The sequence below is a fragment of the Anabrus simplex genome, chromosome 8 (assembly GCF_040414725.1).
Source record: "Anabrus simplex isolate iqAnaSimp1 chromosome 8, ASM4041472v1, whole genome shotgun sequence".
NCBI classification, from domain to species: domain Eukaryota; kingdom Metazoa; phylum Arthropoda; class Insecta; order Orthoptera; family Tettigoniidae; genus Anabrus; species Anabrus simplex.
Window position 1 is genome coordinate 47,387,823 of NC_090272.1, and position 22,746 is coordinate 47,410,568.

General features: G+C 39.8%; 1 protein-coding gene across 1 annotated transcript in view; it reads right to left on the reverse strand.

The window, feature by feature from the left end:
* The window catches only part of LOC136879112 (proteasome inhibitor PI31 subunit), a 54,060-nt gene that overhangs the window by 22,997 nt on the left and 8,317 nt on the right, over positions 1–22,746 (reverse strand). The window contains exons 2-3 of the mRNA XM_067152858.2: positions 14,482–14,631; positions 3,001–3,290 (exon numbers count right to left, since the gene is read on the reverse strand). Of these exons, the coding sequence (XP_067008959.1) occupies positions 3,001–3,290; positions 14,482–14,631 (440 nt within the window). The remainder of the gene's footprint in view (positions 1–3,000; positions 3,291–14,481; positions 14,632–22,746) is intronic.

Here is a 22,746-nt window from a genome sequence, read left to right on the forward strand (position 1 = left end):
ATCTACGAATGCCATGTACGTGGGCTTGTCCTTCTTCATTCGATCCTCTAAGATCAGACGTAAAGTCAGGATTGCTTCACGTGTTCCTACATTTCTTCTGAAGCCAAAGTGATCTTCCCCCAACTCAGCTTCAACTTGTTTTTCCATTCTTCTGTAAATAATACGTGTTAAAATTTTGCAGGCATGAGATACTAAACTAATAGTGCGGTAGTTTTCACACCTGTCAGCACCGGCTTTCTTGGGAATAGGTATAACAACATTCTGCCGAAAATCGGATGGGACTTCTCCTGTCTCATACATCTTGCACACTAAATGAAATAACCTTACCATGCTGGTTTCTCCTAAGGCAGTCAGTAATTCAGAGGGAATATCATCAATTCCAGGTGCCTTGTTCCTATTTAGGTCACTCACAGCTCTGTCAAACTCTGACCTCAAAATTGGGTCTCCCATTTCATCAGCATCAACAGCCTCTTCATGTTCCAGAACGAAATTATCTACATCGTTACCTTGATACAACTGTTGGATATGCTCCTGCCATCTTTCTGCTTTATCTTCTTTCCCTAGAAGTGGCTTTCCATCTGAGCTCTTAATATTCATGCACCTAGATTTCCTTTCTCCAAAGGTTTCCTTGATTTTCCTGTATGCAGCATCTACCTTTCCCAGGACCATACAGCCTTCGACATCCTTGCACTTCTCCTTCAGCCATTCTTCCTTAGCTACCTTGCACTTTCTATCCACTTGATTCTTTAATTGCCTGTATTCTTTTCTGCCCACTTCATTTCTAGCATTCTTGTATTTTCGTCGTTCATCAATCAGGTCTAGTATCTCCTGAGTTATCCACTGATTCTTAGTTGATCTTTTCTTCCTTCCTAACATTTCTTCAGCAGCCCTACTGACTTCATTTTTCATGACTCTCCACTCTTCCTCTACTGTGTTTCTTTCAGCCTTTTCATTTAGTCCTTGTGCAACATGTTCCTTGAAACGATCCATCACACTCTTTTCTTTCAACTTGTCTAGATCCCATCTTTTTGCATTCTTTCCTTTCTTCAATTTCTTCAACTTCAGATGGCATTTCATGACCAACAAGTTGTGGTCAGAGTCCACGTCTGCTCCTGGGAAAGTTTTGCAATCCAACACCTGGTTTCTGAATCTCTGCCTAATCATAATGAAGTCTATTTGATACCTTCCAGTGTCTCCAGGTCTCGTCCACGTATACAGCCGTCGTTTGTTGTGTTTGAACCAAGTATTGGCGAGGACTAAATTATGGTCAGTGCAGAATTCAACCAGCCGACTTCCTCTTTCGTTCCTTTGTCCCAATCCAAATTCTCCTACTGTGCTACCTTCTCTTCCTTGGCCTACTACTGCGTTCCAGTCTCCCATCACAATTAGATTCTCGTCACCTTTGACATATTGTATTAAATCTTCTATCTCCTCATATATTCTTTCAATTTCTTCATCATCCGCTGAACTAGTAGGCATATAGACCTGCACTATTGTGGTGGGCATTGGTTTGGTGTCTATCTTGGCGACAATAATTCTTTCATTATGCTGGTCGTAAGTAGCTTATCCGCTGCCCTATTTTCTTATTCATTATTAAACCAACTCCTGCATTACCCCTGTTTGATTTCGTGTTGATAATTCGGTAGTCGCCTGACCAAAAATCCTGTTCTTCCTGCCAACGTACTTCACTTATACCAACTACATCTAACTTTAGCCTATCCATCTCCCTTTTCAGATTCTCTAACCTACCACAACGATTCAAACTCCTAACATTCCACGCTCCGACTCGCAGAATGTCAGTATCCATCTTCCTGATGATCGCCCCCTCTCGTGTAGTCCCCACCCGGAGATCCGAATGGGGGACTAGTTTACCTCCGGAATATTTTACCCGGGAGGAAGCCATCATCAGTACATCTTTCATACAGAGAGAGCTGCATGTCCTCGGGAGGTGGTTACGGCTGTAGTTTCCCGTTGCTTTCAGCCGTGTAGCAGTATCAACACAGCTAAGCCATGTTGAGTATTATTACAAGGCCGTATCAGTCAATCATCTAGACTACCGCCCTTGCAACAACCGAAAGGCTGCTACCCCCCTTTCGATGAACCATTCGTTAGTCTGGTCTCTCAACAGATACCCATCCGATATGGTTGCACCTGCGGCTCGGCTATCTGCATCATTGGGACACGCAAGCCTCCCCACCGCGGCAAGGTCACATGGTTCGCAGAGGAGGTGTGCTTATGTCTTCCAAATGGAGCATGGCTGGAGATGACCCAATATATATGGGGTCAAAACTAGTCCCAGTGTTATAAGACAATATACAAACTAATAGTATGGAATAGGTGGACCCTTCCTACCCTTTGATAGTGAACAAAAAGAGTACGGATACTGGCAACCATCCCAAGCAACGGCTCCATCCAAGTTAATCGAGAAACCTCAACGAAGATCATAAGCTCCATGTATCTAGGACCTCGCCTACAGACTGATGATACGTCCTGTTGCTTTATATGGTGCTAAATATTGTCCAGCCAACACAACTACGGAGTGCCAATTCCACACCAGGGAAAATGCATATCCTCCATTGGTCGATGGGCATCACCCTCTTGCCTCATGCCAGCAAACGGCCATTGCACCCATCACCGAGAAGGCAAGGGAAAAACTTCTCCAATGGTATGCACCTGGAATAGTTACCAATTTCATCCACTCCCTCGGGCAACATCCACGTGGACGTTCAAAGCAGTGCTGATAAGTAGAGTCTGAACTGAAGACCAAATGATGCCCAAGATCATGCAAAATGGCGAGCCAAGATTAAAACAGCGGATCATGCACCAGTGGAAAAGCGCTAGGTGGAAGAAGAAGAAGACACTGATTGTGGTGGTTGATTTAAGGAGCAAAACAACAAGATGATCTCAGCCTCATTCCTGATGAGACAGAACAAACATAATCTAGCTAGCACAGTATATAGAATTACTGAAGAAAATTATTATTACAGTATATGCATTTACCAGTTTGAGCCAAAGCCTGGGTCAACATCACGTCGTGGAACACGGAGAGGGTCATCTTCGTATCGAAATCTTGGTGCCGTAGGCTCATTAGCCCTCGACGATTCCCCTTCGGCTGTCTGAGTTGTGGCTGTCCTTTTTTTCCCAGAGAAGACAGGATCAATAAGATCTTTCTGTATATTATACAGAACATCAGTGTACGATGGGATTAAATTTTCAATGGGGCCACTAAGGTTACGGACAGTATCATCAACAGCAAAGGATACATTGGAAACTGAGAGGTCCGACACCCTCTGGAAAGAAGAAAACATAACAGATAATGAATGAGCACAGATATCCATACGTAATCTGGACACTGAAAGAGAGGTGGGAAATGGATCCAATCTCCACAGCTATGTTATTTACCTGATTTTGATGACATGTCATCTTTTAAATGATATATTACACACTGCTAACATGTATAACAATGTATGTCATGATGCCTAGATTATAGCAATTCTTAATTATGAAGTTATTTTTGGTCATTTAAACCAGTTTTTAATTTTAAGGTGATTTTTAAAACTTTTTGTGCCATTATTGAGACATTTTTGTATTTTTTTCATTGGAAATATCCTTTTAGGACATCTCCCCTTTATTTTGCATTCTGCACATTGACTTCTGGATCAATTTCAATATAAACGGCAACAATTCAATATAATTAAACTACGTCGAAAGGTTCAATATTCGGGACACTGAGAAAATACTTTTGTATACCCCTCAATGCTTTCTTGGAAATCCACATTTCTGTAGTGACAAGATATAGGAGCTAATCTGGGAGACAGATAAAATGAAGGTCTTAGCAATGAATCACATATAGCCAGGTATATATACTAGTATTTCAATGGGAATGTTGAAATATGCCCAATCATGTGTTAGAGAGGAGAGAGGGAGAGAGAGAGTGTGTGTGCGCGCGCGCGCGTCAGTGCGAGGCAAAAAAAGAAAAAAACCATGGAAATCCATGTTCAGGACTGCTGATAGTGGGGCTCAAACCCTGTGCACAGTAGTACACAGTACTATAGTCTATCATCGCTGCTACTTGTTTCCGAGAATACGTTTTTCTCCTGTAATTCTTCTTAAAGTCTTTATTCAGATTTTGGTGTCAAGAATGCCGAAGTATCTAAAGCGGTACAAGGACAAGCTGGCAGATAACAGACAGTATTTTACCTCTGAAAACCTACACAGGGTGACTGTCATCTATTGCTTCGCAGAATAAGGACCGAGCACTACAGTTAAACAGTGCAAAGTGTTGTTATTCGATACTGTGTTAGGTTAGCCTCTAATGATATTTTATTTTACAGATTTTCTCGTATGGAATGTATTAACGAAAGCATGCGCGTAGTGATTTTTAGTGGAAGAAATACTCTGAAACTTAATGGACTTGGAATATATTACAGTAAAACCTGTCTTCAGCAGACCCCCGAAGAAATGGAAATATTTTCCACTGTATACAGAATTCTAGCTCATAAAAATCACAAGTACACACCTCCGTTAGATAATCAAACAGTATATTTATATGATTTTGTGCGGTAGTAGATACAATAATGACATTAATCACACACTTATACAGTACACACTAGTTCATCAGCACATACAAATCTGTTCTTGCTTAGAACCTCCTCCTGTGGACAGTAGTTTTTTTTTTTACAACTTGCTTTACGTCGCACTGACACCGATAGGTCTTTTTTTTTTTTGTTAGGGGCTTTACATCTCACCGACACAGATAGGTCTTATGGCGACGATGGGATAGGACAGGCCTAGGAGTTGGAAGGAAGCGGCCATGGCCTTAATTAAGGTACAGCCCCAGCATTTGCCTGGTGTGAAAATGGGAAACCACGGAACCCCCGATAGGTCTTATGGTGATGATGGGATAGGAAGAATCTAGGAATGGGATGGAATTGATCGTGACCTTAATTAAGGTACAGCCCCAGCATTTTCCTGGCATGAAAATGGGAAACCATCGTCGCCATAAGACCTATCTGTGTCGGTGCGACGTAAATCAACTAGCAAAAAAAAAAAGGGAAACCATGGAAATCCATGTTCAGGACTGCCAACAGTGGGGCTCAAACCCTGTGCACAGTAGCACACAGTAGTATAGTCTATCATCGGCTGCTACTTATTTCCAAGAATACGTTTTTCTCTTGCAATTTTTCTTAAAGTCTGTTGGCTCTATGGAGATGTCGTAGATGACCGATCAAACCAATCTTCGCATGAAACATGAAGCTACACAGGTCACACCTATAGGTGGATGGAGGACATGGTTGGATCTGGCATACCGGTAGTTTCCGCTTTTCATGGGTTTCAGTGTCTTGTCTGTGACATGCTTCCTCAAACAGTAAGACACCTTCTGCAGTAGCTTTGCGCCAAAGAACACGGTTTTGTGCAGTTGTAGCCCACTGGTTAGCATTTATGTTGGTGCTATTCACAGTCTTCTTAATCTGGTCTTTGTAACGTTTCAAACAAGCACCTTGAGGCCTTTTGTGATAACCAATCTCACCGTAGAGAAGTTGTTTAGGAAGTCTGTTATTACTCATATGCTGGATGTGACCAACCCATCTAAGCCAATGAGTGATGATGAAAGCTTCTATACTGTTCATATGCGCCTTGTCAAGAACTGCCACACTGCTTATGTAGTCATCCTATTTGATGTCCATGATGGATCTAAGTTTCTGCTGAAGGAAGCGTTCCAGTTTCTTTATGTCACGACGGTAAAGTGTCCAGGTTTCACATCTATATAGTAATGTCGTTATGACTAAAGCTCAGTACACCATTAGTTTGATAAATATTCTGAGGTCCTCATTCAAGAAAAATCAGTGGGAGAGGCGGCCGTAAGCTGCATGGGCAGAGTGTATTCTATTTTCCACATCCTTTTCTGAGTTGCAGCATACAGTTAGAATACTATCAAGGTAGGTGGACTGGTCTACCTGTTCAAGAGGTGTTCCGACTATGGTGACATTTAGTTCAGAGACAGTACCAGTACCACCTGGTACCGGCTGTGCAAGTATTTTAGCCTTGCGGGTGTTGATGGTCAGACCAAATCGTTCATAAGCTTCCTTAAACCAGTTGATGGATGTCTGAAGCTCTTTGGGTGTAGGGGCAGGTGTTGCATTGTCATCAGCATATTGAAGCTCCATTATGCGAGTATTAGCACAGTCTATACACTTATTTAATACACAATGCATGTTTTATAGAAATAACGCCAACAGTAATACAGTACAGTACTGTCATTTACTTCTTCCAGTAATCCAGAATTGTACACTGGACACAATTATCCCTGGTAGCACGGTTCTCAATTAAAATACTGGCATAGCAAATAATGTCGAACAATTCCAAGTAATTTTTCATTAGTGAAATAGACTGAATGTTCTTTACGGCTGATAGGTCATTTCGGTAGGACTTCACGTTATATAAACCATCTTCTTCATCGTCTCTGTTCTCATCTTCATCACCACCAATTTCTGTTCCTTTTCTTGGACGGGGTGGATGACAAACTTTTCAATGTTTTCTAACCCTGCCTCTGTCTAAAGATTTTTTACCATAATTTCACGGTTTGAGAGTTTGTTGTAGCGATCAGTATCTCAGCCATCTTAGATCCATTTGGAATACACATGTATTGAAAAGGGTTAGTTAAGAAGGATGATGTTTAAAGCGGTGATTGGCGGCTAATTTTCTGAACTTAGATCTGTCTAACACAATGCCATCTGTGATGCCTATTTCCTGAAGATCTTTTCCAACGTCGAGCAGCGAATTTACTTTACAATGGCGAAAAATGAAAGTTTTTTACTTTCATTGATAGGGGTAGGTTCAGAATTCTTTTGGTCAATCTCTGATTACTCATTCTGAGAATATGTCCATAAAAATTCAAACGTCTTTTCATAAATCTTACACATTATTATTATTATTATTATTATTATTAGGGGAAGAAACCTAGGGGGACTGTATGTCACATCAGGAATTCAAAAACAGAACAGATGGATCGTTTCAAGCATTTAGGATGTGTATTCTCCCACGACGTTGCTACACTAAGTGAAATGAATCAAGGTAAGTTAATGCAATGAGCTTGCAATTGTGATAAACAACATTCTGTAAAAAAGAAGCCGGCCCTCAAATGAAACTATCTTTGCAGTGACCTGTTTTTAGACTGACTCTGTTGTACGAGTACGTGTTAACTGGCTTCAATGATGGGACCACGTACGGTGAATGGATGCCGATAGGTTCCCTAAGAGAATAATGGACTCAGCCACGGAAGGTGGAAGGATGGTGCCACATTACAAGAACTCACGTCAGCTGCATGCGGTGTCAGTGTTCATAAGGTACAAAGAATTGTAAGCAAAGCAAAGTCATCCATTAAATCAACTGGGACTATTAAGTTTACGCTCACTGCCAGAAACAAGAAATATACTTAGTTGTCTTTGACATCTTTGATGTACACTGTGATGTGATGTACACAGATGGACAATTTCCGGCAGCATTGAAACTCTCCTCTGAATATAAAAAATGTAATCATGGATGTAAGATGTTAATGGGACACAGTAATATTGCTGAAGCTAGAACAGTATTTCTAAGGTCCATTCATGACATATGACAGGAGGGTAATTGAACTATAGATGAGACTTTCACATACCAACATCACACAAGCCAGGCAAACTAGGTAATGAGTGACAAGACTGGTAGACTTAAGGTTCCTTTGGATAAGGGGGCTCAGCATCCACAGCATTCATACCGCAATGTAAATTCGTTTTTCACTCCAAATTGAAAAACAGTTCCACTGATTACCATTCAGACATGAATTCCATACATTCCATACACATACGTTATCATTATAGACTGTTATGCCTTTCAGCGTTCAGTCTGCAAGCCTCTGAGAATTTACTAAACGTCGCCACAATCCTCGATTTGCAACTAATGTTGTGGCCTCATTTCGTTCTATACCTCTTATCTTTAAATCGTTAGAAACCGAGTCTAACCATCGTCATCTTGGTCTCCCTCTACTTCTCTTACCCTCCATAGCAGAGTCCATTATTCTCCTAGGTAACCTATCCCCCTCCATTCGCCTCACATGACCCCACCACCGAAGCCGGTTCATGCGTACAGCTTCATCCATCGAGTTCATTCCTAAATTAGCCTTTATCTCCTCATTCCTAGTACCCTCCTGCCACTGTTCCCACCTGTTTGTACCAGCAATCATTCTTGCTACTTTCATGTCTGTTACTTCTAACTTACGAATAAGATATCCTGAGTCCACCCAGCTTTCTCTCCCGTAAAGCAAAGTTGGTCTGAAAACAGACTGATGTAAAGATAGTTTCGTCTAGGAGCTGACTTCCTTCTTACAGAATACTGCTGATCGCAACTGCGAGCTCACTGCATTAGCTTTATTACACCTTGATTCAATCTCACTTACTATATTACCATCCTGGGAGAACACACAACCTACATACTTGAAATTATCGACCTGTTCTAGCTTTGTATCACCAATCTGACATTCAATTCTGTTGAATTTCTTACCTACTGACATCAATTTAGTCTTCGAGAGGCTAATTTTCATACCATACTCATTGCACCTATTTTCAAGTTCCAAGATATTAGACTGCAGGCTTTCGGCAGAGTCTGCCATTAAGACCAAGTCGTCAGCATAGGCCAGACTACTTACTACATTTCCACCTAACTGAATCCCTCCCTGCCATTTTATACATTTCAACAGATGATCCATGTAAACTACGAACAGCAAAGGTGAAAGATTACAGCCTTGTCTAACCCCTGTAAGTACCATGAACCAAGAACTCATTCTACCATCAATTCTCACTGAAGACCAATTGTCAACATAAATGCCTTTGATTGATTTTAATAATCTACCTTTAATTCCATAGTCCACCAGTAAGGTAAACATCTTTTCCCTCGGTACCCTATCATATGCTTTCCCTAGATCTACGGAACATAAACACAACTGCCTATTCCTCTTGTAGCATTTTTCAATTACCTGGCGAAAATCTGATCCTGACAGCCTCTCTGTGGTCTGAAACCACACTGGTTTTCATCCAACTTCCTTTCAACGACTGATCACACCCTCCCTTCCAAGATGCCAGTGAATACTTTCCCTAGTATACTAAGCAATGAGATACCTTGATAGTTGTTGTAATCCTTCCTGTTCCCTTGCTTATAGATAGGTGCAATTACTGCTTTTGTCCAATCTTAATGTACCTTACCAACACTCCATGCTAATCTTATTATTTTATGAAGCCATTTCATCCCTGCCTTCCCACTATACTTCACCATTTCAGGTCTAATTTCATCTATTCCTGCTGCCTTATGACAATGGAGTTTATTTACCATCCTTTCCACTTCCTCAAGCACAATTTCACCAACGTCATTTTCCTCCTCCCCATGAGCTTGGCTGTTTGCAACACCACCACGATGATTTCCTTTTACATTGAAAAGATGTTCAAAATATTCCCTCCATCTCTCCAGTGATTCCCTGGAATCTATTATGAGTTCACCTGAATTACTCAAAACACTGTTCATTTCCTTTTTCCCTCCCTTCTTAAGATTCTTCATTACTGTCCAGAAAGGTTTCCCTGCTGCTTGACCTAGCCTTTCCAGGTTATTACCAAAATCTTCCCATGCCTTCGTTTTGGATTCAACAACTATTTGTTTCGCTCTGTTTCTTTCATCTACGTACAAATCCCTGTCTGCCTCGGCCCTTGTTTGGAGCCATTTCTGATAAGCCTTCTTTTTACGTTTACAAGCTGCTCTCACTTCATCATTCCAAAACAAAAGTAATGGAGTGCAGTCGAACGAAGGCAGGTGATGCAGGAAATATTAGATTAGGAAATGAAGTCTTAAAGGAAGTAGATGAATATTGTTACTTTGATAGTAAAATAACTAACGAAGGCAGAAGTAAGGAGGACATAAAATGCAGACGAAGAGCTTTCTTAAGAAAAGAAATTTGCTCACTTCAAACATTGATATAGGAATTAGAAAGATATTTTTGAAGACTTTCGTATGGAGCATGGCACTGTATGGAAGTGAAACATGGACAATAACTAGCTCAGAAAGAAAGAGAATAGAAGCTTTTGAAATGTGGTGTTACAGAAGAATGCTTAAGGTGAGATGGATAGATCGAATCACGAATGAAGAGATACTGAATCGAATTGGTGAGAGGAGATAGATTTGGCTAAATTTAACAAGAAGAAGAGAGAGAATGACAGGACACATCTTAGACACCCAGGCCTTGTTTAGTTGGTTTTTGAAGGAAGTGTAGGTGGTAAGAACGGTAGGGGTAGACCAAGGTATGAATATGACAAGCAGATTAGAGCAGATGTAGGATGCAATAGTTACGTAGAAATGAAAAGATTAGCACAGGACAGGGTGGCATGGAGAGTTGCATCAAACCAGTCTATGGACTGATGACTCAAACAACAACAACAACACAATTCTATGACACCTACGTGACCCAAACCGTGCAGCCCCTCACCCAGTAGCAAATTCTATGTTCGACAACGGCCAAAACTTCAATTAATGAATACTAACTTAACCAATACGTCAGAGGATACAATGTGCTCATTGCAAGTAGAAATTTGACTGGGGCCAGTTTCCCAGTGATCAGTAGGCGACAAAGCATTTACGGAGGAAATTTTCCCTTCCAAAAATGTAGCCTTCTTTGCCGATCACTTAAACTTGCATGCACATATCTGGCACACGAAAATTAATTTACTTGCCACCATTTTAACTTCCGAGATCTCTTCTATGAAGTCCACAATGATTCAACTGCTTACACTGTGACTAACTTAAAAATGTGTCCATTTTACCATGTACTTAACACATTAATGTTGTGGATACTGTTGTTGCCTCCAGCATACACAACACTTTCAAATTTTTGCGATTTATTAATATCATGGAACGTGGCAGTCATGGATCACACAACTGCGCGCTCTACTGGAGACAATTGCAAACTGCTCACCAGCAAAAAGGAACACAGAAAATGGTAGCATTTCACAGTTTGATACAGTTTCCATTTTAATTTTTCTATATAAGTAAGAATACTTCTAAGGGCAGGTCGGTGAGCCCTTTGCAAGCATAAAGGAAGGATCTCATTTCTGTATGATTTTGTCCCTCCTAAACGTGTAACTACTATAGTGCTACTTTGAACTTGTATCTGTCGGGCAGTGGTTCAGACGGTTGAGGTGCTGGACTTCTGACCCCAACTTGGCAGCCACGTGTCGGTGGATTTACTGGCACGTAAAGGAACTCCCACGGGACTAAATCCCGTCACCTCGGTGCCTCCGAAAACCATAAAAGTAGTTAGTGGGACGTTAAGCCAATAACATTATTATTAACTTGTATATATATGGAAATTTATTTATCAATTTTTACAAGCTGCTTTACGTCACACCAACTCAGACAGATCTTATGGCGATGATGGGACAGGAAAGTGCTAGGAGTGGGAAGGAAACAGCTGTGGCCTTCACACTAGGATTACCAAACATTCTTTCTACCTACTTTTACCGAAGCGGTCATTTTGACCGATAGTAACACGTATTCTTGCTGGTGCCAGAAAAAGGTTCGAATTGAGTAAAAAAAACATCATGGACCATAATTTAAACACAATTATAAATAAATACATAAATTCACTAGCAAGGCAGAATGTTCCTCTTACACACTTTAGCTAGCATTATATACATATCCGCATGAATATCACTTTCTGCTTTTCAACTTATTTTTCGCACTTTACACACACACTTTTTTGCTTGGTCACCTTTGAACTGAACTTAACCAAAGAGCAGTTTTCTACATATTGCACACCTTCCAATTGTCTTATTCCCTTTGCACACCACACTACAACCTGACACTATCTGCGATGTGAACTTTCTTCGGAGGTTAGGGCCTCATTGTTGCAGCCTACTAATCCGAAGAGACGCATAAGGATGCGCTAAATCGGTCGCCAGTTGTCTCAGGACTACCCTTCTCGGTATTTGCTTGCCGGCTGTTGCCTTACACAATGTATAAGCATTTATACCATCGACATCTAGTATGTCGAAGAAGACGTGCACTGGCCATCGCCGACTCATTAATTTACCGTGTACCAATTGATCTACTATGTCGACAACAAATTTTGTAGAATTATAAAAGAGACAGCTTCACGTTTTTTCTTCGGATGTTGTTCGTTAATGTTTACATCAGTATGTACTGTACCAGAATGAGGACATTCTTGTTCATTTTACCCTGGTAGGATTTGAGAGTTGCATCCTCATTTTTGAACACTACTGTGCTGTACATTGGGTCATTGCTGGTCTTCACAGAAGGAGGAACTTCTCTCCTACTCCGGTTCAGTTTGCCTATGATACCTTTTTTGTTTTTCTTCTATGATTTTGCTAGTTTCAGAGAAGTGAAGAAGTTATCACAAATAATATTTCTTCCCTGATTGATGAAAGACTCGGCAAGACGCAATACTACATGTTCACTTAGGGTCCGATGGGTGGGACGCGTTTCATCTTTCCCAAGATAGGAAAAATGGTTTACAACATACTTGGCTTCCACATCGACAGCCAACCAAAATTTAATACCAAACTTGTCTGGTGTGTTGGCCATATAGTGCATAAATGTGCATCTAGCTTTCGATGGAAAGAGCTGTTCATTCACGGTAAGGTTCTCACTTGGTCTGTAGCAAATAGTAAAATTAGATATAAATTTGTCCTACACAACAGATACAAGCACAAATCTGTCAATTTTCAGGTGATCCCTGCAGGTAGATATTTAATTGAATCGAAGAAACCTCATGATTTCCAGAAAACAGTTTGGGAGAAAATTCCAGGACCTCACTTCTGTGACCACAGATCGAGAACTTTCGTGTCAGCTCCAAAGTTACACGTGCGTATAAAATACCAATGACAGCGTCCGATTCTTCCAAAGAAATTGTCCTTTCTCGATTGTCCAGAATTTCGTGGGCTCCAACCTCAGTATATCGTTCGATGTGGTGCAGCTTGGATTCTTCAATAAAAAGACAAGCTGTAGCGGCACAAGTCCCTTCAATGTGGCGATTTGCATGTCCTATGGGTCCTGGAATTTCCCTGAGTATATTTTGCTGTCCTTGATGGCCTAGTAGGCTTTGTAGATCAACGCGAGTCCATACTGTTCCATCCAAAGCAACCTCTTCCTTGCCCACCGCCGCGTGCTGACCATACCCATATGTTGACTTACCACAGCATATGTTCGGCCTACTGCAGTTGATATTGTGCTCCTTGCTAGTAATTTCACTATCTTACTTAGTGTTTCCTTCACCTGCAAAATATAAAACCAAACTTACTTGCACTGTGCATAGAATTACATAAATACCAAACGACTAATGTCACATAAGCTTACATCTGTCATAAGCTGTTTTGCTGGTGCACGTGCGTCGCCATTTGGTGGGTAATTCCCGTACACTTGAGGTCGAAGGCTACTGTGTGATTTCATGTTCACGTGGCAATTCTACAGGCTCGACGCAACTAAAATCACTATCCGAACTATTTCGGTTTTGTCAAGCTATACACGTGTTCGTATTTATGGAGGTCCAAATCAGTCCCAGCTTCATCAATTGATTGTGATGGGCAAATTTTATGCTTATGGTTGAGAATTTCGGTATCCATCAGCAGACTACGTGAGAACATATTTCTTCGGGGTAATTACAAAAAATGGGAAATCTAGTTTGAATGTTTGGAATGACTGAACACCATAATTGACTGCTCATTATGATTGCACACCTTTCAATACTGAACAAATACTGACTATATTTTCCTGTCAGTCTACTTGTATGATTGTTTGAAAATAGCCAACAACTGCACCATTGTAGCACAACAATACATTTCAGTACAATGCTACGGTAATAAAATATACTATAACAGCTAGTTATAAAGATATCCCGCTCTAAATGAATGCCACAGAAGTCTAATGGGGTACCTAATGCATTACCGGTCAAAGTGACCGTCCGGTAAAAGTAGGTATATTAACTCGCAGCACTAACTGGAAAGGAGTAACGGGTGTTTGGAGCTATGTGCCAAATAGTACACTTAAAATAAATAAAATCCACCAAAGGGTTTGTATGTCCTAAGCGTACAACGAGAATGATAGAGAAAACAAAACTGAAAACAGTCATTTTGACCGCTGCGGTAAACCTAGTGTTAATTATGGTACATCCCCAGCATTTGCCTGGAGTGAAATTGGGAAACCACAGAAAACCATCTTCAGGGCTGCCGACAGTGGGATTTGAACCCACTATCTCCCGAATACTGTATACTGGGCGCATTTAAGTGAATGCAGCTATCGGTGCCTAAGAATTATGTTATATTATTTTATGGTCTCACTGTACACAGCCACTATGAGTATTTCACAGTAAATGTGTTGTAATCAGTTGAGAGAGACGCTAATACAAATATGCAGTAAGTAAAACTGAGCAAGATTTCTAAAATTACTCACCAGCAAATTAAAGATGATATCACCTTCAGTTCTCACACCACGCAATATAAAGAGTCTCTTGTTGTGAGCGTATCTCAGGGCATATGTATCTTCTGCATTCCAACCTTCTGGTAATGTTTCACTACCCACCTCAGATTCAAGCAAAACTTTCTGCAAAACAAGAACACATTATAGCCATTAGTAAACGAATTCTTCCCCCCTCCCCAATTATATTTATCTGAAAGTTGTTTCCAACATCAGAAGAAGAAGAAGAAGAAGACGAGGGGAAAACAACTTATTTAACCCTTTCAGACCTGGTGTCCAATATATTGGACACTAACTTTTATCCTATTTTAAACACAGTAAACTGTCTCATTTACCATTCAAACTTCATGATCATTATTTTGGACGTTTGGCTAGTGCAAGGCATCGAATATCTCTGCCTTCTGTTGATAGAGTTATGAAGAAAACATCAAAACATGCAAAATGGCAGACTCAATGCCAGGGTCATCAGGTAAGTCATATTTCTGTATTAATTACTTGAGCAATGTGCTCCATATGACTTCAGAAAATTATGCATGTGGAAGAGAGTAACATAAGCTTCAGCTTCATAATATGATAACTAAAAAAACAAGCTTACATGAGCTTCCTAAGCGATGTAATTCAATGTCCAAAATTTTGGACATCAGGTCACAATGGTAGTACTTCTTCTGAAGTTCATGACCTGGATGCTGATGAGAGTTTGCAACTTGTCAATCTTTTACAAAGTATTACAGGCTTAAATTATACAATAATTCTTCCAAAATGTATAATAATTAGGTTTTGCCCTTCAACAATAAAAATGTGAGGTTATTTTTGGAAATTATGTAATATTTTGTTTTACTTTTAGGATGCAGGAAAACATCAGTGTTCTGAATGAAACACATGCCAAGGGAATACTGGACATGCTCGAAGACGGAGATCTGTTTGATACTGATATGTCAGATGAAAGGGATAATTTTGAAGATATTCCAGCTGCTGTTGGCCAAGGCGTCAGGATGGGATGTACAAATCTTTCAGTCAAGGAAGACATGAAACCTAAATGGGATTCACAGGACTGGCAGATGATATTTGATGTGAACCTGTTGTGACAGATCAACCAATGGCAGAAGGTGGGGAAGAAGCTGTAGGTTTACTTATACAGTTAGGGACTGGTAAGACAACTATAACAAGCAATGGCCACCTGTAGGATTATCTCGCTGAAAAACTAAAAAAAAAAAAAAAAACCACTGAAAATCAATACAGGCGTTGTTCTTTCTCTCTTTTATTCGTTTCCAACATGATTTCAGTGACGTTCAAGGTTTTCAAGTTTATGCTATTGATTTCTTCATCAAGTATATCACAGATGATGATTTTGAAAATTTTGCAAAATATACAAATATTTATGCCCTGTAGTCTGGTGAAACAAATTTCAAAAGTACCAATGACAGTAAAATTAAAGCACTGATTTGCCTACACTGAGCTGTAGGAAATAAGTCATGGACCTGTATAAAGGAAGCTGCACAGTCTGTAGATCTCTGTCATGGCCATCCATCAATACGTCACATCACAGCTTGCACGGTTGCTAGGTTACATCGCAATACACATTTTATTGAAAGACATATTTATGATCATTCGATTTTCCCAAAGAGAAATACCAGTACCTCGTTTTTACAGGTATACAGACAGCAAACAGGTTTAATTTCTAGGAAGAAATGTAAAAATGTGAAGTCAATCCAAGTTATTTTGTTTCTCGGGAGTATTTCTTTTGAAGAAGAAAGCTAGTCTTAATTATTTTGCGATGTATTTATACATATCATTGATGTTAACGATGTGTAGTCATATTCTGCAATAATAAAGTATTTTTGAACTTGCATTTTAGTCACTTAAGATTTCATGATCTTACAACCTCCCAGACCCAGTGTCCAATATATTGGACAAGAAAATATTTTTGAAGCAATGGCAACAAAAACGATTTTTGTTCTAATATGGCTTAAAAGAATCCCAAGGGGTCTGCTAGGCACCAAAAATAATTTCTTTTGACCCCAGAAGATAATTCGGGACTGAAGAGATTAAAATAGAATGACATGTTTTGTTCAGATTCTGTCGAATCACACTCAAATGTATTATTCTGTTACGATATATTTTATTTTTCAGATGGTTTATAAATTTATTTATTCAAAATCAGTTTTGACAGACTGAACAACGTAACAGTTATTTTAAAAATAAGTCTTAAGGAAATCACAGATACTTTTTTGCATGAGGTTGGAATAGTACCAAGTTTGCAAGGAAATGATGCTAGTTCACTTTTGTATTTTTAAGTCATCATCACTAAGTGAGACTTAGCATGACAGTTTGCAACTTTCAAAATTAATTTCCTATAATTTTCTGAGCTACTTAATGACTCACCATTTCAAATAATTTGCCAATTACTTTGCAAATAAATTAATTGTTTCTTAAGATTCTAATCATTAAGGTTCAACGTCTTTGGGGAAAAGTACATCTTCGCACTTGCTGAAGAAAATGCCCTACAGGGGCACTTGAAGGAATACCTGTATTTAATTTTAAGAGCACTGTTCTTATAAGTATGATGTCTTTGAAGTAATGGAGAGGCAAGAAAGTATCTCATCCAAAACTGGTGAAGTTACTGGTTCTGCTGTAGTAGAAATGAAAAACATCATCATCACTTACTGATTTCCTCACTTTGGTTTGTGCGGTGTACATCAATTGCTAGAAAATAATGATTACTAGAATGTAATGATTACAATTTTATTTCAAAAAGTAAGTAAAAATTACATGTTGTAAAAAAAGTAAAGATTACAAGTAAAAAGATGTAATTGTTACAAGTAATTTGATTACTTCCCAACTCTCAATGTCGCAGCATTTGTTGCAGGGGTCAGGTAAGGCCGACACGCGTCACTTATGGGGGACGCCGTAGCATTATTCAACAAAATTGACATCGACATGATCCGGTGGGTTGCGACAGAGTTACCGACCAGCTTGTCGCCAGAGCGTGGCATCGGGCATTTTAGAGCTACTGCCAGCAGGAATTTAGGTTGCTCCTAATATGGACAACAGACACTTTTTGTAGCTGCTCCTAACATGGAGAACAGATGCTACATCTTCATCATCACTTACTGATTTCCTCGCTTCTGGTTTGTGCGGTGTACATCAATTGCTAGAAAATAATGATTACTAGAGTGTAATGATTACAATTTTATTTCAAAAAGTAAGTAAAAATTACATGTTGTAAAAAAAGTAAAGATGAGTCGACATGATCCAGTGGGTTGCGACAGAGTTACCGACCGGCTTGTCACCAGAGCGTGGCATCGGGCATTTTAGAGCTACTGCCAGCAGGAATTTAGGTTGCTGCCGAGCACTTCCACCTTCCTCCATTCCTCTTGCATCATTTTGTCCTAGGCCAGGCTTCTTCTTCTTATTATTATTATAATTGCACTCCTCTTTATTAAATCGATCCACCTTGTTCTAGGTCTCCTTTTCGCTCTCTTTCCCTCGAACTTCATTTCCATCATCTGTTTTGGTATCTTTTCCTCCTTCATCCCCTTTACATGTCCAAACCATCTCTCATTTTGGTTTTCCATTCTGACCTCCTTCCTCACATCTTCATTTCTCAATCTATCTTTCCGTGGCTTTCCTTTTATATATATTATATATATCAGGTATAATCCACTGATAGGTCACAACAGAAGAAGAAATGAACACCATTTAGTACAGAAAGCTCTTGCCATCAAAGAGCCAAAGAAAACAAGAGGGCACCCTAAGGAAACATGGAAATAAACTGCTGAAGCTGCCTTACAGAAAAGTGAAGTGCCATTAGATCTAGTGCAAGAACGTCGAACATACTCTCTCCAAGTCAGACAAGCCAACCGAGTGAGCTCGGGAGTGCCCGTTTTATGGGTACATATATCGCCAGGAAAGAAGAAGAAAAATAACCTTATATATGTTTTCTTTTTCAGTTACTTTATCAATTTTATTTAATCATAAAGTAGTTTCGACAGATTGAAGGACCTAACAGTTATAAATTAACCGAGTCGAAACTGGGAAGAAATGGCTTCCACTATAACAAACAAAAAAATAATCATCACTTATAAGAGAAATGCTGAGAATAACTAATAAAACACTACTTCCAAACCTCCCCCATGGCACTACAGCCCTGAAGGGCCTTGGCCTACCAAGCGACTGCTGCTCAGTCTGATAGCCTACATATTGCGAGGTGCCGTGTGGTCACCATGACGAATCCCCTCGGCAGTTATTTCTGGCTTTCTAGATCAGTATTTCCAAACAATGTCATATAAACTGTCATTACCAGTAAAAATGGACGAAAACACACCAGTTGATGTGGTAATCAAAGCCATAGGACTTCCAGTTTTAAGAGGAAACTGTACCATGGGACCGCTAATTTCTCTTTCAGAAATCAGGATTCAAGCACTGGCCGAGCTTGTGGGCTGGGATAGCGACATTACTAAAGCTATACTGAGTTAGACTAATTTGTAAGGCTCGGCATCAATAGCAGGCTAGACTGAAATTTGCAGGAAACTTTCTGAGGTTTGGCTGGGCTTCTGCGGTGCGCTACAAAGTTCAGAGCACAGTGGGCTAGTGACATAGCCAAATTAACATGGTAGCCTCAGAATTTCTGAACATCTTAATTCCAGTAAAGAAAAATACACCCTGAAACAGTTACAAAAGATAACAAAAAAGAGACTTAGGATAGATGAAGCTCTATTGGAAGAACAATAACTTGGCTTAAGAAAAGATTGAAGCACTATGGTCTTATTTATGCAGTGAGAATACTGAGAGAAGTGGAAGCATACGAGAAACTGGCTATTTGAAACAAGTTTAAACAATTTGAACCAAAAGTAAGCAACACAAAAACTATAGAAATTACTATGAACAGAAGAGGAAAAAATTCAAACATGTATCTGGGAGAGAACTAAATTGGAATTAGAATCCCACTTCAAGCACCTCAAAAGTATAAAAAAATACACAAAAACAAATCCCACAGGTGAGCAGAAAATACTCAACAAGGCCCAACAAGATCCAGAAAGCATTGAACCTTAACAATTCATGTCAGAAACCTACTTTGGGACAGTAAAATGCCCCAGGAATCCTTTGTCTACCCCTACCATTCTCACCACCTACATTTTCTTCAAAAATAACTGAACAAATCCTAAGTGTCTTAAAATATGTTCTATCATTATCTCTTTTTCTTCTTTTTTAGAATTTGCTTTATGTCTCACACACACACACACGTAGGTCTTATGGCGACAATGGGACAGGAAAGGAAGAAGAGAGGGGCAGGAAGAGGCAATGGCCTTAATTAAGGTACATTTGCCTGGTGTGAAAATGGGAAACCACGGAAAACCATCTTTAGTGGGATTTGAACACACTATCATCCGAATGCAAGCTGAGAGCTAAGTGCCCCAAACCACACAGCCAATCGCTCGGTTCTCTCTCTTCTTCTAGTTAAAATTTGCCAAATTGTTCTCCTCTCACCAACTCTACTTACTCTCCACGAAACTTTGTGATACTTCGGCTCCCTAGTGCTAAACCGGTAGACCTCGGTTATCTTCGAGATTCATATTGGCAACCTCTGACATAAAAAATATGAATCAATTATGCATTACCGTGAGACACCTGGCGGTATAATTGCAACACTTTTAAATACTGTTACAAGATATTAGAATCATTCCGTATTGATGGTTTTCACTTTACAAAGGAAAAAATTAAAGGTATCCTCCTAATTCTCCCCCTGTGGGTGGGGGCGGTAGAATAACACCCACGGTATCCCTGCCTGTCGTAAGAGGCGACTAAAAGGGGCCCCAGGGGCTCTGAACTTTGGAGCGTGGGTTGGCGACCACAGGGCCCTCAGCTGAGTCCTGGCATTGCTTCCACTTACTTGTGCCAGGCTCCTCACTTTCATCTATCCTATCCGACCTCCCTTGGTCAACTCTTGTTCTTTTCCGACCCTGACGCTATTAGGTTTGCGAGGGCTAGGGAGTCTTTCATTTTCACGCCCTTCGTGGCCCTTGTCTTCCTTTGGCCGATATCTTCATTTTTCGAAGTGTCGGATCCCTTCCATTTTTCCCTCTGATTAGTGTTATATAGAGGATGGTTGCCCAGTTGTACTTCCTCTTAAAACAATAATCACCACCACCACCTCCTAATTCAATCATGGTTCGACTCATTTCAGCTATCTCCAGTGAAACACTGGTTTCTCAAGCTTTTGCACTCCCCTCCTAGTCATTTGTGGTAATGATGTTTCTACAAAGACAGATTGTCTGCCTGAATTTTCAACAGTGATTTCGTCCTGTTTTGAATTGTTATCAAACTGAAAAAAATTTAGACTAAGAGGTCCGCAACCTGGGTTCAATTCCAAGCTGGGTCAGGGGTTTTTAATTGTAAATGATTAATATCCCTGGCCTGGGGACTGGGTGTATGTGTCATCCTTAACGTTCCTTTTCTCACATTCAACACTTTACACTTCCTCCATTCCACTTACATGCAGATTCATATCACATGGTGCAAGTAAGAGCAAAAGATCTCTATAGTTCGATGCCCTGAACAAACAGCATTAATTTTTTTTTTTTTTTAAGGCGTAGTACTTCATCTCCATACTAGTACTACTACACAAGTTAAGTTTTCACCACACTGAAATTCTAGTAACACTACAAGGGGATGTTTAGAGAAAGAAAAAGAGCAGAACGGTCAGCGCTTACATCACATAAGCATTGAAGATCTCTGTACCACAAGTCATGAAAATATCGTACTGTTCTTTTCGATTCCTTGACTGAATGTTTAAGAGAAGGAATGGGTCTAACTTTTTAAATTATGTTTTTGTTTTCTTCAAAGGTTCTTAAAGAAATTGGTGTGTTCATTGAACTTTCTATTACACATGAGCATTCTGGGCCCACCAACTCACTTATTTTTGAGGGGGAAGTGACAGCACTAGTTTTAATGTTTAATAAGTTGTGCAATACTATATGCTATCCTTACCTAAGACAAATTAAATACAAAATCACACTTTGACTAGAAATGTCATGCCATATTATAATAGAAAACAATAATTAACACAAATTATAACAATGCACTGTTGAGCACAGCGGATAAGAGCGGAAAAAACTGCTCAATACCGACATTTTATGCATTCAATACCACTTTCCATTGTGGTAACACGACCAGAGAACATAGTAGCCTGCAGTCCAATATCTTGGAACTTGAAAATAGGTGCAATGAGTATGGTAAGAAATTCAACAGAATTGAATGTCAGATTGGTGATACAAAGCTAGAACAGGTCGATAATTTCAAGTATTTAGGTTGTGTGTTCTCCCAGGATGGTAATATAGTGAGATTGAATCAAGGTGCCATAAAGCTAATGCAGTGAGCTTGCAGTTGCAATCAACAGTATTCTGTAAGAAGGAAGTCAGCTCCCGACCAAAACTATCTTTACATTGGTCTGTTTTGAGACCAACTTTGCTTGACGGGAGCAAAAGATGGGTGGACTCAGGATATCTTATTCATAAGTTAGAAGTAACAGATATGAAAGTAGCCAGAATGACTCCTGGTACAAACAGGTGAGAACAATGAAAGGAGGGTATTCGGAATGAGGATATCAAGGATAAGTTAACAATGAACTCGATGGGTGAAGCTGTACGCATAAACTGGCTTCGGTGGTGGGCGAATGGAGGAAGATAGGTTACCTCGGAAAATAATGTACTGTTATGGAGCGTAGGAGAGGTAGAGGGAGACCAAGACGACAATGGTTAGGCTTAGTTTCTAACGATTTAAAGATAATATGTATAGAATTAGCTGAGGCCACAACACTAGTTGCAAATAGAGGATTGTGGTGACGTTTAGTAAATTCACAAAGGCTTGCAGACTGAAAGGCATAATGGTCTATAATGATGATGTATGTATGTTTGTATGTATGTTACCTGAAGAAATGATGCAAACTGCATAATTATAAAATATGCATCTTCAAACCAATTAATACAGAAAGGGCAGTTGAATGTCTCCTACTAACCAGGCGCCTTATGTTCAAAAAACGTCAAAGCAATCCTCAGACAATCCTCATGTTGGAAAAGGCCAATTCACAAATGTATGCTGACTCAAATGTAGTTATTAAAGACCAATATTAAACCTGCGGCCACTGAATTAGGCAGGTGAAGAAACCTGCGTTGCTGTCATACATGGGAACGGCGAAGCTTACCTCTGAGAACGGATTGGCAATGCTGATCTTGCAGTCAAAGT